Raw genomic sequence first — 16,694 nt, forward strand, 5'->3', positions numbered from 1 at the left:
ATCTGTGTCGGTGCGACGTAAAGCAAATAGCAGACTGTTCACGACTAATCGCCACATATGGATGTGTAGCCCATCAGAGCAACGTTAGTTGTGTTCCTTTACCTATGGTTATCTGTAAAGGAAATTTAACCTTATTGTAGCGCGCCATAGGAATATATGTTTGCATGACGGATTTTCGTAGCCCAAAAGCATTTTATTCTGTCGAACATAAAATTTCCACACAAATATTATTCTAAAACTTACCTGTAATAACGCTTTATTAAAGGAGGAATAAAATGTAAACTACTTTTTATTTTAATATATATTGACGTTCCTCCACAACGGGTTCATAGAATGAAAAGAATGAAAAATATAAGAAGCATTTAGTGTTGGGTTGAACGCGCATATCGCCGAGAGTATTCATACGACTATGTTCTATATCTCAATTGACAGCTAAAAGAGGACGCTACCTGTAGCAAAAAAAAAAAAAAAAAAAAAAAAAAAAAAATTGAAGTGTAGTTTTTATAAAATAGTACTTCAAGCAAGGCAAAATTTGTGCTAAATAAGTGACGTCACACGCATACTCTGTTATAAGTTGGCGCTGTGTTGACTCCCGATCTAATTCAGAAGAATGGAAAAACAAGTTGAAGCTGAATTGGGAGAAGATCAATTTGGCTTCAGAAGAAATGTAGGGATACATGAAGCAATCCTGACTTTACGTCTGATCTTAGAGGATCGACTCAAGAAGGACAAGCCCACGTATATGGCATTCGTAGATCTAGAAAAGGCATTCGATAATGTTGATTGGACTAAGCTATTTATGATTCTGAAGATGATAGGGATAGATACCGAGAACGAAGAATTATCTACAATCTGTATAAAAATCAGTCTGCAGTGATAAGAATCGAGGGTTTTGAAAAAGAAGCAGCAATCCAGAAAGGAGTGAGGCAAGGCTGCAGTTTGTCCCCCCTCCTTTTCAATGTTTACATAGAACAGTCAGTAAAGCAAATCAAAGAGAAATTTGGAAAGGGAATCTCAGTCCAAGGAGAGGAAATCAAATCCTTGAGATTTGCCGATGATATTGTTATTTTATCTGTGACTGCAGAAGATCTCGAGAAGTTGCTGAATGGTATGGATGAAGTCTTGGGTAAGGAACACCAGATGAAAATAAATAAGTCCAAAACAAAAGTAATGGAGTGCAGTCGAACGAAGGCAGGTGATGTAGGAAATATTAGATTAGGAAATGTAGTCTTAAAGGAAGTAGATGAATATTGTTACTTGGGTAGTAACGTAACTAACGATGGCAGAAGTAAGGAGGACATAAAACAAGCAAGGAAGAGCTTTCTTAAGAAAATAAATTTGCTCACTTCAAACATTGATATCGGAATCAGAAAAATGTTTTTGAAGATTTTCGTGTGGAACGTTGCATTGTATGGAAGTGAAACATGGACGTTAATTAGCTCAGAAAGAAAGAGAATAGAAGTTTTTGAAATGTGGTGTTACAGAAGAATGCTGAAGGTGAGATGGATAGATCGAATCACGAATTAAGAAATACTGAATCGAATTGGTGAGAGGAGATCGATTTGGCTAAATTTGACGAGAAGAAGAGATAGAATGATATGACACATCTTAAGACACCCAGGACTTGTTCAGTTGGTTTTTCAAATCAATCACTCAATCAATCAATCAATCAATCAATCAATCAATCAATCAATCAATCAATAAATCAATCAATCAATCAATCAATCAATCAATCAATCAATCAATCAATCAATACTGATCTGCATTTAGGGCAGTCGCCCAGGTGGCAGATTCCCTATCTGTTGCTTTCCTAGCTTTTTCCTAAATGATTTCAAAGAAATTGGAAATTTATTGAACAAATCTCTTGGTAAGTTATTCCAATCCCTAACTCCCCTTCCTATAAATGAATATTTTCCCCAGTTTGTCCTCTTGAATTCCAACTTTATCTTCATATTGTGATCTTGCCTACTTTTATAAACGCCATTTAAACTTATTCGTCTACTAATGTCATTCCACGCCATCTCTCCGCTGACAGCTCGGAACATACCACTTAGTCGAGCAGCTCTTCTTCTTTCTCTCATTTCTTCCCAACCCAAACATTGCAACATTTTTGTAACGCTACTCTTTTGTCGGAAATCACTCAGAACAAATCGAGCTGCTTTTCTTTTCCTACGCTTATCCCTAAATGAAATTGAACCTCAAGTATATTATATTATATTATATTATATTATATTATATTATATTATATTATATTATATTATATTATATTATATTATATTATATTATATTATATTATATTATATTATATTATATTATATTATATTATATTATATTATATTATATTATATTATTACTATTCAAGAGGAAGGAAGTGTAGGTGGTAAGCACGGTAGGGGTAGACCAAAGTATGAATATGACAAGCAGATTAGAGCAGATGTAGGATGCAATAGTTACGTAGAAATGAAAAGGTTAGCACAGGGTAGGGTGGCATGGAAAGCTGCATCAAACCAGTAAATGGACTGATGACTCAAACAATATAATATAATATAATATAATATAATATAATATAATATAATATAATATAATATAATATAATATAATATAATATAATATAATATACTTGAAGTTCAATTTCATTTACGGATAAGCGTAGGAAAAGGAACCCAACGAAAATTGTTCTGATGGACTACACATCCATATATGGCTGGGAGAGCTTTCGAAGATTCGATGTTTTGTTGTAACAGCCGCGATATTCTGCATGGGAATTGGTTGTAAACAATCGAGAATTGCAAGTGAAGTTGTTACGACTCCATAAAGCGGAGTTGAAATGCCCCAGTCCATACTCGTTAAAATTAATGAATCCATAACCCTACATTTCAGCAATCCCCTCAGATGTAGTTTTGAAATATTTAGATCTCTTCTTGAATTTTGCTCTGTGTTCATTACACCAGGATGAAGTGACTTTTCTGATTTGACTATCATATGACTTCGTTCTAAATGAGGCGACAAACATTACGCGCGAGTGCCTAATTCAGGTACAGAATTGACTCAATTGTTTCCTTTAACTGGTTTAAAGCCTTGATGACATTTCTATATTTTCCACTTGTCATTGTCAGAGATAACGGCAAAAATTAATATAATATCAAATTTCAAAAGTATCATCGTCATAAGACCTAACTGCGTCGGTGCGACGTAAAGCAAATTGCAAAAAAAAAAAATTAAGTTCCATTGCTGGTCTGACCAAGCCGCAGACAGCCGTGATCCGTGAACAGACTTCGTCTTTTTTTGGCGGGGGGTTTGGAATAGTGGAGAGTTCCAGAGCAAAAAGTATGCCCTTTTATTAATCAGTTTCCTAGGAGTACCCGATGAGTCAGAATATCTCAATTCACTGCACTGGCGGCGGAACAATCTGACTTGGAGGCGAATTTCTCCTCCTAGCCAAAGGAGAAACCCCCTTGACTTAATTTGGAATAAAATGAATGTAGAATTTAATAAAAGTGAAGAGGAAGAAGATTTTCTTAAGAAACGGCTCTTTTCAGATTAATGACATGCTATTTCCCGCCAATATTCAGTCAGGCTATTATACTCACAGCAGTAATCCTATCTATCTGAGTTCAGTGGTGGCATAAGAGACAAAGAAAATCACAACACACAATGATCAATGTAATTTTATTGTTGATCAATGTTATGCGCTTTCGATATTGTAGGTCTTCACATTTAGTTTTCTTCCGATTCTGAAATACCACTCCTATCATAGTCGGTACGGTAAAACTGAATAGGACATAAATGATCTAAAGTTGTGTTGACTAAAACTTTTCTCATGTAGTACTTTTCGATAGGACCAAAAACATAGGTATTTAAAAATTAAATTTTAGGCTCATTCCCCTAAACTACAATTTTATCGAGGGAGAATAAAATTGTTTATACCTTAGACTGTACTTTCTTATTCCCCGATTCTATATACCTATTTTCATTGAATATTTTTAACCGATTTTCTCGTGGCTCGGCGTTGATGTGGACTTAGCAACAAATATACAAATTCATGAATATCTGTGTTCTTATATCTGGTACAGTAAGAATATATAAGAGACAAATGATCGGAAATTTAATTATATATATCTGTTTAGATATATAGTGTTTATAGATAGGGCCACTAATAATATAAATATTTGAGAATTACGTTTTAGGCCTTCCCCTAAAATACCATTTCTCTCAGTGTGAACAAAATGATTTACTGCCTGGATTGTATTGGCTCATCCCCCTACTTTACATGCCGATTTTCATTAATTTCTCTTCAGCCGTTTTCGCGTGATGCGTGTACATACATACATACATACATACAGACATTCAGACAGACAGAGAGACAGAGAGACAGAGGGACAGAGAGACAGACAGACAGACAGACAGACGGACAGACAGATAGACGGACGGACGGACAGACAGACAGACAGACAGACAGACAGACAGACAGACAGACAGACAGACAGACAGACAGACAGACAGACAGACGGAAAGGAAAAGTAAAAAGTTCATTTCCTATTTACTGTGGATATGACCGATAAAGTAATATATTTATTTTTCCAACATGGAATGTAAGAACAATGTTGAAACCGGGAAAAATGCAAGAAATAGTAAATGAAACAAAAAGATTTGGATACGACTTAGTAGCGATTCAGGAAGTAAGATGGGAAGGGCAAGGATGTATTGAAAGGAAAGATTATAACCTCTATTACAGTGGGCCGGAAGAAAGAATAGGACAGTTCTGTACGGGATTTATAGTACATGGGAAATTGAAGAAGAGTGTAATAGGATTTGAACCGATCTCAGATAGAATATGTAAGTTTCGGATTAAGGGGAAGTTTAGGACATAAACATAACAGTGTGAGTGAAGGGAATAATCGCATGCATGCATTAATAGTCTAATAGTGCTACTTCTTGTCATATAACCGAGCTCGATAGCTGCAGTCGCTTAAGTGCGGCCAGTATCCAGTAATCGGGAGATAGTGGGTTCGAGCCCCACTGTCGGCAGCCCTGAAGATGGTTTTCCGTGGTTTCCCATTTTCACACCAGGCAAATGCCGGGGCTGTACCTTAATCAAGGTGTGACGTAAAGCAAAATAGCGATAGCTGCAGTCACTTAAGTGCGGCCAGTATCCAGTATTCGGGAGATAGTAGGTTCGAACCCCACTGTCGGCAGCCCTGAAGATGGTTTTCCGTGGTTTCCCATTTTCACACCAGGCAAATGCTGGGACTGTACCTTAATTAAGGCCACGGCCGCTTCCTTCCCACTCCTAGGCTTTCCCTGTCCCATCGTCGCCATAAGACCTATCTGTGTCGGTGCGACGTAAAGCAACTAGCTTGTCATATAGCAGTGCGTATGAACGGAACTATTTTTTCATGTAAAGTATTTAACTCCTTCTACGAAAGTGAAGTAATTGCCATTCATAGTGACATCACAGTGCTAAATAAACTTTGTGAATACATACAAAGCAATTATAAAGCAGTAGGACTCTACAAATAATCGTCCTATATTCTTCGAACGGTAAAAGCTTAAGTGAACTATTTGTAAACCATATAATAATTTGTACCAAGTGTCACGTACGTTAAAGGAATGCGGGTTCGAGTCCATTGACATTCGGCCGCATGGAACTTAATTGCTTTACTTTCACAAATGACCAGTTTATTTGTGGGTTCGATTCCATTGACATTCGACCGCATGAAAGTCAGTTACTTTATTTTCCCAAGTGAGCAGTTTATTTGCGGGTTCGATTCCATCGACATTCGATCGCATGAGAGTTAATTGCTTAATTTATTCATGTGACTAGTGTATTTTCGGATTCGATTCCAATGACATTCGGCTGCATGAAAGTGAATTTCTCTATATTCTCAAGTGAACAGTTTATTAGAAAGAAACATTTTTTATCGATTTCATTGACATTCGACACGGCATTAGTGAAGTTATTTTCTTCAATTTTGAAATTACACCTCAGACTAAAACGTTCAATGTGTCCAAGGGCTTAAATACGTGTGTTCATGCTATTCTTCTGAGTGAGTAATTGGGGAACCAAACTCCTAGACCTCCAAGTTCTTCAAGAACTTCAAGAATTTCTAGAACTTCTAGAACTTCTAGAGCTTCTAGAGCTTCCCTCTTTGGAGGATACGTGGTTCCATGGTGTCGAGAGCTTATCCATGGTGGGAACGAGATGAGTAGCAGAGCAACGCGGGATATTGCCAGCCTCAGGACGGAGAAAGGTCGTGCCCAATTCATCTTCTACTGTACTGAGGTGATATGAATTAGACTTTTCACAATAAAACAAACAGTTTTGAAAAAAAAATTAGAACTTAATTTAAAGCAAATCCTCTCGCTCTCTGTACCACTCCAATTTAATGTGCCGTACACGCCCAGCGTAACATCTCCTGCTCTTCAAGCCTAAAGTACGGACATTTCCTGTTACAATGTATATAGGCCTACCGAATTATTTCGGTGGAGGAAGGCTGAAAAAGGGCTAAGAATGAGAAGGTAGAGGAGGTGGCGTTGCCTGGCGGAAAACCATCTTCAGGGCTGCCAAGGGCGGAATTCGAAACCACTATCTACCGAAAGCAAGCTCACAGCTGCGAGACCCTAACCGCACGGCCAACTTGCTTGGTAAAAGTATTTATTGTACCCTAGGGGACAGAAGGAGAACAGGAAGAAGAATAAGAAAGGGAATTTTTCGATTTATCGTATCATACTGGGATTACTAGCTGAAAGTAACCTTGAAAATGGTCCATTGTGAATTTTAGCCTAATTTTACATATTAATGCGACTGACGTCTACTAAACATTCCTTTTTTTGTTTACAAGTTGCTTTACGTCGCACTGACACAGATAGGTTTTATGGTGACGATGGGATAGGGAAGGGATAGGAGAAGGAAGGAAGGAGCCGTGGCCTTAATTACGGTACAGCCGCAGCCTTTGCCTGGTGTGAAAATGGAAAAATCATAAATTTCACGAAAACCAGTAAAATACTGTATTTACCATGATTGGTGTACGTTTGACTGAAATAGGCCTACATCAAACCAATGCACAAGACAAGCCTTCAGGACCATTATGGAGAGAGAAGGAAAATAAAACGTGAATGTCAAACTTCATTGAATCATACACGAACACCACCGTCAAAAACATTAACTTTAAAGGGCAAAGATGAACAGGTACCCAGCAATCATCGCTTATGGTAATTCTGATAAAAGGGAATATTATCAATCACCTTAATCCGTGTAGCCGTACGCTGAGCATACGGCTAGATGACATTCTTGAATGCGAGAATCTTTTTCACTTCATAAAACTCACGATGTTCAATCGCCTCGCACCTTCTCCATGTCACCACATCATGTGTTCTGGCGCTTACTCGCTTTAATTTGACAACTAGGAACATGGCTTCCCTTTTTTGAACTTGCCTCCGCAAGGAGCGCTGGTGGCAGGCATACAGCCCGTCTGTGTTATTCCAGCTTGTTGATACTAAGATTATGAATCGGAGAGAACCATACTTAACTTTGTCGAATTGTTTCTCCGCCTGATTACAGCACTGTGATTTCCCACCCACCCACCCCAAAAGCGTCGCCTCTGCATTCCCAACTCCAGTAATCTGCCACCAGGATGATCTTGGCTGTTGTACAGGTTAATCCATTTCCGACAGAAACATATCGCATATATCTCAATACATAATAAAGTCCGTAATACAAATATTAATCCAGGATCAGAGGACCATGTTTACGACTCTCCCAGAAATACTTCAGTTTTTAGCTTTCAAATATTGTAATTTTCTTGCAGTTATATTTACTATCGTACGTAAATTTAATTTTCACTCCACACAAGAAGAGGAAATGAACGCAACAAAAATTGCTCTGGTGGACTGCATATACATATAGCTGGTAGGAGGGACCAGTCTTGATGAAGATACTGGATAAGAAGTGCACTGTTGGATACGTGGTACTACTCCCGCAGCGACGATATTTCTTTTTTTCCTATTCTTAAAAACTCCACTCAAGCTTATTTATTTATTTATGTATTTATTTATTTATTTTATTCATTTATTTATTTATTTATTTATTTATTTATTTATTTATTTATTTATTTATTTATTTATTTACTTATTTATTAAACCGTTTACCCTCCGGGGTTGGCTTTTCCCTCGGATTCAGCGAGGGATCCCATCACTACCGCCTGAAGGGCAATGTCCTCGAGCGTGAGAATTTGGCTTGGGAGATACAACTGGGAGGAGGAGCAGTGCCTTGCCCAGGTGGTCCCACCTGGTATGCGGAACAGGGGCCTTGTAGAGGATGGAAAGATTGCAAGAAATAGACAAGGAAGAGGGAAAGAAGCGACCGTGGCCTTAAGTTAGGCACCATCCTGGCATTTTCCCGGAGGAGAAGTGGGAAAACACGAAAAACCACTTCCAGAATGGCTGAGGTGCGTATAGAACCACCTCTACTCAGTTTACATACCGACGCTGAGTGGACCCCGTTTCAGCGATCGTACCACATTCCAAATTTCGTGGCAGAGCCGGGAATCCGTGATGTCAGCTTATCACATAACCACTGCCCACCCTCATCGGAGGGTCTGCCTTACAATGGCTGCACTCGGCTAGTAATAGCCACACGAAATTAAACATAACCACTACACCATAGATGCGGACTATTTATTTAATTAATTAATTAATTAATTAATTAATTAATTAATTAATTTATTTATTTATTTATTTATTTATTTATTTATTTATTTGTATTGTTGGTTGAAAGATCGTATGAGCTAATGCTCGTATTGGGATAGTACGTTAAAGATTTACAGTATTAAAGGCAAATTGAATTATTGATAATATAGAGATGACAAGATGTTATAACAACAATTTGAATCGAAAATACAACTTTTTCAAGGATACAATCGTGTTTTATAACGTTATTGTAAACAGAGCCATATAGCTCGAAATGAAACCTGATAAGTTCATCTAAACAACTAAATCCAAGTAAATTAAATTTTGTTCATAAATGCTTCTTAACATTTATTTTCAATTTATTTAAATTCTGGCAAACTTTCATCGAGTCTGGAATGAAATTAAATGCGATATAGCCCTATTCATTACACCATTAGTTCCATACTTTACTGTATTCTTTCTAGGGACATGTAAGTTTCCACATTGCCGTGTTGCATGCTAATGAACTGATGAATTACTGATCAATTTGAGTTTTATTTTTTAATGTGTAATTTTGAAGGCAATCGTTACCGAAAAGTAATCAATAGGTAAATAACTGCCGGCTGATGAGTGGATTATTTGTCTGGACATTAAGAATGAAAAACAAAGAGCTCTGTATGTTTTATTTGGAAGAATTCGAACTTCTACTATTTTACTCGGGTGCGGCAACTCCACAAGACATTAGTTTATTGTAGATGTGTATTCATTAAAGTATAGCAAACAGACTGTACGGTTTTAGGAGACGCCGAGGTGCCAGAATTTAGTCTCGCGCGAGTTATTTTACGTGCAAGTAAATCTACCGACACGAGACTGACGTATTTGATTACCTTCAGATACCACTAGACTGAGCCGGGATAGGACCTGCCAAGTTGGTGTCAGAAGGCCAGCGTCTCAACCGCCTGAGCCACTCAGCTCGGCTTTCAATAGTTTGTAGTGACACTAAGGGCTGCAGACTTTTCTTGTAAAGCCGGTATTTCCTTTTTGTAATGGAATTATTTGATCATTAACCCAAGGCTGTAAAAGACTTGAGTTTCTGTCTGCAAACAAGTTGACTGGAATTAGAACAATGCTTTATAGCCTCTGAATTCGTAACTGTAAAATAAGTGGATGCATCTTCAACGTTACTATTTTCAGACTTAAATGATTCATTCTTGAAATAATTTAACAGTAATTTATAGTCTATTTTGGATCTGGGTACATAATGAGAATTTAGGCTATCTAATGGAATTTCCTCCATACCAAAAATGTCTGAAGTCAATAAATTGCGATCACTTAAATCTGATGAAATATTACAGCTCCTGCAAGCGTGAGTATTAACATTTGTAAAAATAAGTTCAATTAATATTTTAGTATAACCAGATATAATCATAGGAAGCTTTCGGTTACAAAGCTTAAAGTTGTTGCATAGGAGTAAATTCAGGTACTGAAAATTAATTTTTTCTATTAATATCATACCTACAACTAATTATTCGCAACTAACAGACATTTTTTACAAGTGGTTAAAGATAAAATTCGATTCTAAATCCTCAAGTTACCGGTAACTATCGCCATTTTCTGGGTTATATACTCCAATAATATTCATGTTAAATGTATTAATTGTGACATTTCGTCTACTTATTGTCATTCCAAACAATGTCTCCATTGGCGGTACGGAACATAAGTTACTGCTTAGTGCAGCAGTTCGTCTCCTCACTCCCAAGTCTTCCGAGCCCAAAATTTACAGCATCTTCGTAACACTTCTCGTTTGTCAAAAACATCAAGGCACGAACAGGCACACCATGTGATGGAGATTGCGGATGCTGCTTAGGTTGGGAAGATGGTATAGTGTGTCAAATGACAATGTCTTATTGCGATTGGGCGTGGCTCTGATTGTAGAGAAGGTGCAGGAAGCGCGGCTGAGATGGTTTGGGCACGTTGTCATAATTGCTGTGGATTCAGTTACCAGGGCTGTAGTCGAGGGTATACGCGCGTATACGCCGTATACTCTCTGGTTAACTCCACTCATTAGAGTATTCCTTCAGATTTCTTGTGTGCACCTTCTACTCTGGCTTCTTTCCTTTTCAATTTCTCTATTCTGTCAGTGAGTTTCAACTCTCCAGCTATTCTCGTAATGGTGCACATCGAACTTCAGCTTGATGACTAATATTCTCGGCCATCACTTACTTACGGTTACCTCTGTTCATTGCTTACCTCTCCAGCCTTATGTTCATACATTCAAATGCCTCACAACTTGACCGATTTAAACCTGAGAAATGTATGAAGACGTGGCTGAAAAATCACCGTACTGCAATATAGCCTACGCCCATTTTGTTCATTTTGTGGCTGGTCGGTCTGGGTCACGTAGATATCAGCTATCAGAATTCGGGAGATAGTGGGTTTGAACCAAACTGTCGGCAACCCTGAAGATGGTTTATCGCGGTTTCCCATTTCCAGGCAAATATGGGGCTGAACTTTACTTAACGACACGATCACTTCTTTCTCGTTCCTAGCTCTTTCTTTTACCATCGTCACCATAAGACTTATCTGTGTCAGAGCGACATAAAACAAGTTCTACAAAAGATAATAATAACAAGAAAATAGTTTGTTCAAGTGAAACGTGTGATCGCAAGTAAACCGAAGCATCTCAGTTTTTTATAATAAAGAGCTGGAAGTAAGACCAGAAGAACTACTGTGTACACAAATTAAGATTTTCGAACTAGTTTATCAATCTTTTATATGCCTTAATTTATGCCAAGTTCAGGGAAGTTTGTTGTAACGAGTCGTAATCCACTAATTTTAAACGCCAGGGTGGTCTTACATCGGAATTTGTCGGGTCCTTTCTTAGAGTATTCTATACCTTTTATTAATTTTGGGTACACGGCACTGTCAACCACTAACACGACTTTGAGAATGGACCCTGTCGTAAGAAGGCCACGTGGAAAACTCAGGAAGTGCTGGTTAGACAGGATTATAGAAGACATGAAAATAGCCAATCACACAACTAAAGACGCATTTGACTGCAACAAATGGCTACGACATTGCAAATACGTGGAGCCTGCGATCATGCGGGAATAACGCAAGGAAACAGAGAGTGAGGTGTGAGTTTCCAAGAGCTATAGGAGTATTGAATATACAATGACCATTATAAAAGATATGACTGTGTAAACACACGGCATCCTAAGATTGCGTCAAATACATTAAATCTGGAAACCTGCAATTAATTTGTAATATCTATAGTGCTTACCGAGCCATAGCCTCTTGGCGATGTCCGGAGGAAAGATCAGGTGCAGGAGACTGACGTTCGTTTCTCGCTCTTTATCAACCGCTCGATTTCCCTCTTCAATGGAGCTCTTTAGTTTGTCCATACGTCGTCGAAGACCGTCCTAGAAGAATTAAATATTATATTAACTTTTCCATGAACATTTTGCACAAATATGAAGTTGTTATGCACATACCAATAGAACATTCATTCCTATAGAATGGTAGTAAATTTAAGTTATAAGATTCTTAGAATTATGCATCTGTAATCAATCATTGTCTTCACGGGCTCTTCGTATTTTTACTTATTTCTTTGCATTCGTTCTGTTCTCCACTCTATCAGTGGATCGTTGAGCCTATTAATTCGCGTTCCACTATTACTTATATTGATGCACTTCTCAGTAGATTTTCGAGATTATTTGTATGCATTCACTTACACATTTTCTAAACATTGTTAAGAACATTTACACTAAAAGACCTTTTTTTGCTATTTGCTTTACGTCACACCACACAGATAGGTCTTATGGCGACGATGGGATAGGAAAGGGCTAGGAGTGGGACGGAAGTGGCCGTGGCCTTAATTAAGGTATGAAAATAGGAAACCACGGAAAACCATGTAAGAGTTATTCTATTAATGTAACTTATTGCGCGTCTGTGAATGTTATTATTGTATAGTTGCGTTTTGATCGCTATGGGCAACACTTGCCGTGAAAAGAACAATTGATAACTAGTACCTTTTGATAATATTAACGTATACGTTTCAACGTGACTTACAAGTTCATGATTCTCACTCATGGTTGTTGGTGCTGGACAAGCATGTCTAGTTCCATAAAAATCTAACGAGTTTGTTAAATATAAATACGTCCACTATATTTGCCGAGAAGCAGCTATCCTGCTACAGGTACAGTGAGGACTGTAGAGCCAGTGACTCAACGCTCAGTGTCATTGTGAGGTAAATAACTCAACACCGTACAACTGTGATGTAAGCAGTGACCCTGCGGTAAAAGACCTGCTTCAGAAAGAATGGTCGATCCTTAGAAGAGAAAATGGTTGTAGGAATGTAGCCAACGGCTTGCAAGGGGGGCAAGTTCTAATGAAACGATGGAAAGGCCGAGGAGCTAACCTCAGCAGTCTTTGTACCCCTGACGAGCGTGTCTGTTCCCCACGTTAGGGGCTCCTCCGCGATTAAGTGACTGCTGGAGAGTTTAAGGACAATCTAGCATGCACTATCGGGAATGCTGGAGGACTTTTGACTAGAATGAAATACATTGTGGTCACAACAGGAAGAGAAAAACTAAAATCTAGTGAAAGAGAGAATAAATAATAATGAATGGATATAAGACGAACATAGACAAATCGTGATGTACTAAGAGATGCACCATCATAGAACAATGCACGACATTAGAAGGTTCTAAAATTGAGGATCTGTGGAAGAAATATGATAACTTTAATTTACACCAATATTTAGAAAGTGTATCTTGTAGGGCATAAAACTAACCACTGTAGCCCTGGTATACAGACATGGCAATCTCGCTATTGACATAGGTAGTAAATTATATATTAGGTGATCCTACTTCCACCGAAGTCTATTTGTATCGAAAGTTTTCGGCGACCAAAGGAAAGGAAAGGGATACGATTGGGAAGCTAGTGGCCATGGCCTTAGTAACGGTGTATCCCCAGCATTTACCTGATTTGAATATGGGAAACCACGAAAACCATCTTCAGGGCTACCGACGGTGGGATTCTAAGCCACTATGTCGGATTATTAAAAACACACACCGTTGGACACACTATTTCTAAGGTATCAGATGCGATTTACACTAAAATACTTAATATACTGTCTGCTGATGACATAAATAACACCGAAAAATCCGTCCAACTCAGTATGCAGGTCGGAATAAAATCGAGCCAAAGGTCTGAACAAGATCAATGTTTACTCCTCTGCCGAAGAAAGCGAACACCAAACGTTGCGATGAGTACTGTACGGTAAGTCTCATGATTCGTGTATTAAAACTCCTATTGAAAATGTACAGCAAGAATAAGGTCACCGTTTGGTTTCAAGAACTATCTCGATACATGTTGGCATGAATATTTTAGTTCAGCGATCTAGAGGCATTAACGGCTCGAGTCGTCTCTGCAATTCGGCAGCCATATTTGGACATTGATTAACCGTAATCATCTACACATCGTTTCTGCAATCATGTCAGTCTTTGTCGAACCAGTCCCACGTATTTCCTGTCGAGTCGTAAAAGTTGTCTCTTTTGTTGAAGATCTTCTCCGAGGCTATCATAAAATTTCAAGTCTTTTCAAGTCATTTAAGAAAAGTCCAAGGTAAACAATTGAGATTGATTGATTGATTGATTGATTGATTGATTGATTGATTGATTGATTGATTGATCGATTGCATGCTTGCTTGCTTGATTGATTGATTGATTGATTGATTGATTGATTGATTGATTGATTGATTGATTGATTGATTGATTGATTGATTGATTGATTGATTGATTGATTGATTGATTGATTGATTGATTGATTGATTGATTGATTGATTGAAGCACTGGAAGCATCCTATAGAAAAGGCATTAAGGTGCATGGTGAACTTACGTAATGCAGAAGACACTTTTCTGATGGCCTAAGATGCAGGAGAAGTACAAACATTCCTGGATAAGTGAATGTCGTCTGAATCAGCTGTGGCTTGAATTAGACGTAGCTCTTCATCGTAAGTTAGGAAGGAGACGCTAATACGCACCTAATGCTTGGCAATTAGAAGGCATAAGATGTACTACACACATACCTTTGCTGCTATCCAAATTAACAGAGGAAGTCAACATTCAGACAGGCAACTGCGAAGGATATCCATTAAAATTTAAAACTTACTGTGCAGCCCATGTCTTTTAGTTCACGTTCTGGGACGATGTCTTTACAAGAATGTTTAAAGCGGGTAGAGGCCGACTTTAACACGAAATTACTGTTATGGATTGATATCTTTCGAAATGTGATGCTACAGGTAAATGAATTGTAGTTCATGGAGTAATAATATAGGAAAAACCTGTTATAAAGTATGAATAAAACACTTGAAATTCATCAAGTAACAGAGGCTACGCAAATCACTCTTGGTACCTTTTGAAGGGAAGAAAATTACAACCTCTTCAGTCTTCAGTCAGTGATCCAGGAAATGATAGCCAGAAGACCATAAATATTGTAAACATGCAATAGAACGACTGGTTTCGACAACGATTGGGCCGATTGCAGAAACGATGTGTAGAGGTCTACGGTTAAACAATGTCCAAGTATGGTTGCCTCATTGCAGAGACGTTATTTATCACTTAAACACTAATGTTCAACCAACCATCTTTAAAGACTGCCGAGAACACTGTTTAACCTCAAATGTGAGGAGTGAACCAGAATTCAAGCTACATCTATATGGCTCATACAACTCACTCTGTTATACAGCACTATTGTTTCATCTTCCCTTCTATGTGCGGCCAGTATCCAGTATTCGGGAGGTAATGGGTTCGAACCGCACTGTCGGCAGCCCTGAAAATGGTTTTCCGTGGTTTCCCATTTTCACACCAGGCAAATCCTGGGGCTGCACCTTAATTAAGGCCACAGATGCTTCCTTCCCACTCCTAGCCCTTTCCTGTCCCATCGTCGCCATAAGACATATCTGTGTCGGTGCGACGTAAAGCAACTTGCAAAAAAAATTGCATCTTCCCTTCGCCGAAGCTATTTACGGGTAGATTAAATATACCTTAAAAACACTGTAATCAAAGCTACATTTCCTCGTTCGGTGGCGTGTCGCTCTGGTCTCTATAACATTATGAGATTTAATTTTCACCGAAAGTGTAATTTTTATCTATGGGCAAGTCATGCTCACGCTTAGCCATATTTTATTAATGTGTAGGAAGACCACAGCTGACAAGCCTTCGGCGCGCGCAGCGACGAATTTCATTGGTTGCGACAAGCAAAGAGTTGCATGATAGATACTTCTGTCTCCATTTTCAAACCAATATTTAACTTTAAACGATGTCTAGTTAAACACCGTATAAACATTGTTTATCAATGGAAGACTGTGTGCAACTTTGACGTTGTTTAGGCTTAAAACTAGTCATCGTTTCTGCAATCGGCCCAATATTGTTCAGTCATCCAAGCTGTAAATAGTAACGATGAAAATGCCTGGATGATCGTTAAACTTCAGTAGAGGATGGCAATGGACAGAGATAGGACTGTTTCTAGCTTGAAGTTGTGACGTTTTAAAATGTACTTTAGTATTGAACAGAACACGGTTCATGATGTCTCGTATAATTAAAATATTACCTTACCGGTTTCTAATTACTAACGACATTCCTTACTCATTGACTCAATCTCTTATGCAAGACTTCTTAGAGATAACTATAAAAGTTGAGATTTACCAATTATTACAATCTAGTACGTTTTCATGAAGATAGATAGGCCATAAATATGTATATTTGATGAACGCAACATATGATTACATAAAATCAGCTTCATGGTCCGTGTCGCACTTCAATAGATTCACAATTAAGTATTTATTTATTTTCCACCTAGTCGATACAATGATTGCTTAAGGCAATTTCTAATGGTCAAAAGTGGTACATGTTTCGTATATTATCAACACCTTCAGCCACATAACACTGTTTAGATGAAAAATATATAAAATTGACAAAGTAATGCTTTAGAGGAAGTGTCCTTAAAATTAACATAAGATTGAC

At 38.0% G+C, this 16,694-nt stretch overlaps 1 protein-coding gene across 1 annotated transcript in view; it reads right to left on the minus strand.

The window, feature by feature from the left end:
• Positions 1-16,694, minus strand: part of Gycalpha99B (guanylate cyclase 1 soluble subunit alpha 2) — a 628,187-nt gene that overhangs the window by 201,845 nt on the left and 409,648 nt on the right. The window contains exon 7 of the mRNA XM_067143771.2: positions 11,951-12,089. Coding sequence (XP_066999872.2) covers positions 11,951-12,089 — 139 coding nt within the window. The remainder of the gene's footprint in view (positions 1-11,950; positions 12,090-16,694) is intronic.

This window comes from Anabrus simplex, chromosome 3 (assembly GCF_040414725.1).
Source record: "Anabrus simplex isolate iqAnaSimp1 chromosome 3, ASM4041472v1, whole genome shotgun sequence".
Classification (NCBI taxonomy): domain Eukaryota; kingdom Metazoa; phylum Arthropoda; class Insecta; order Orthoptera; family Tettigoniidae; genus Anabrus; species Anabrus simplex.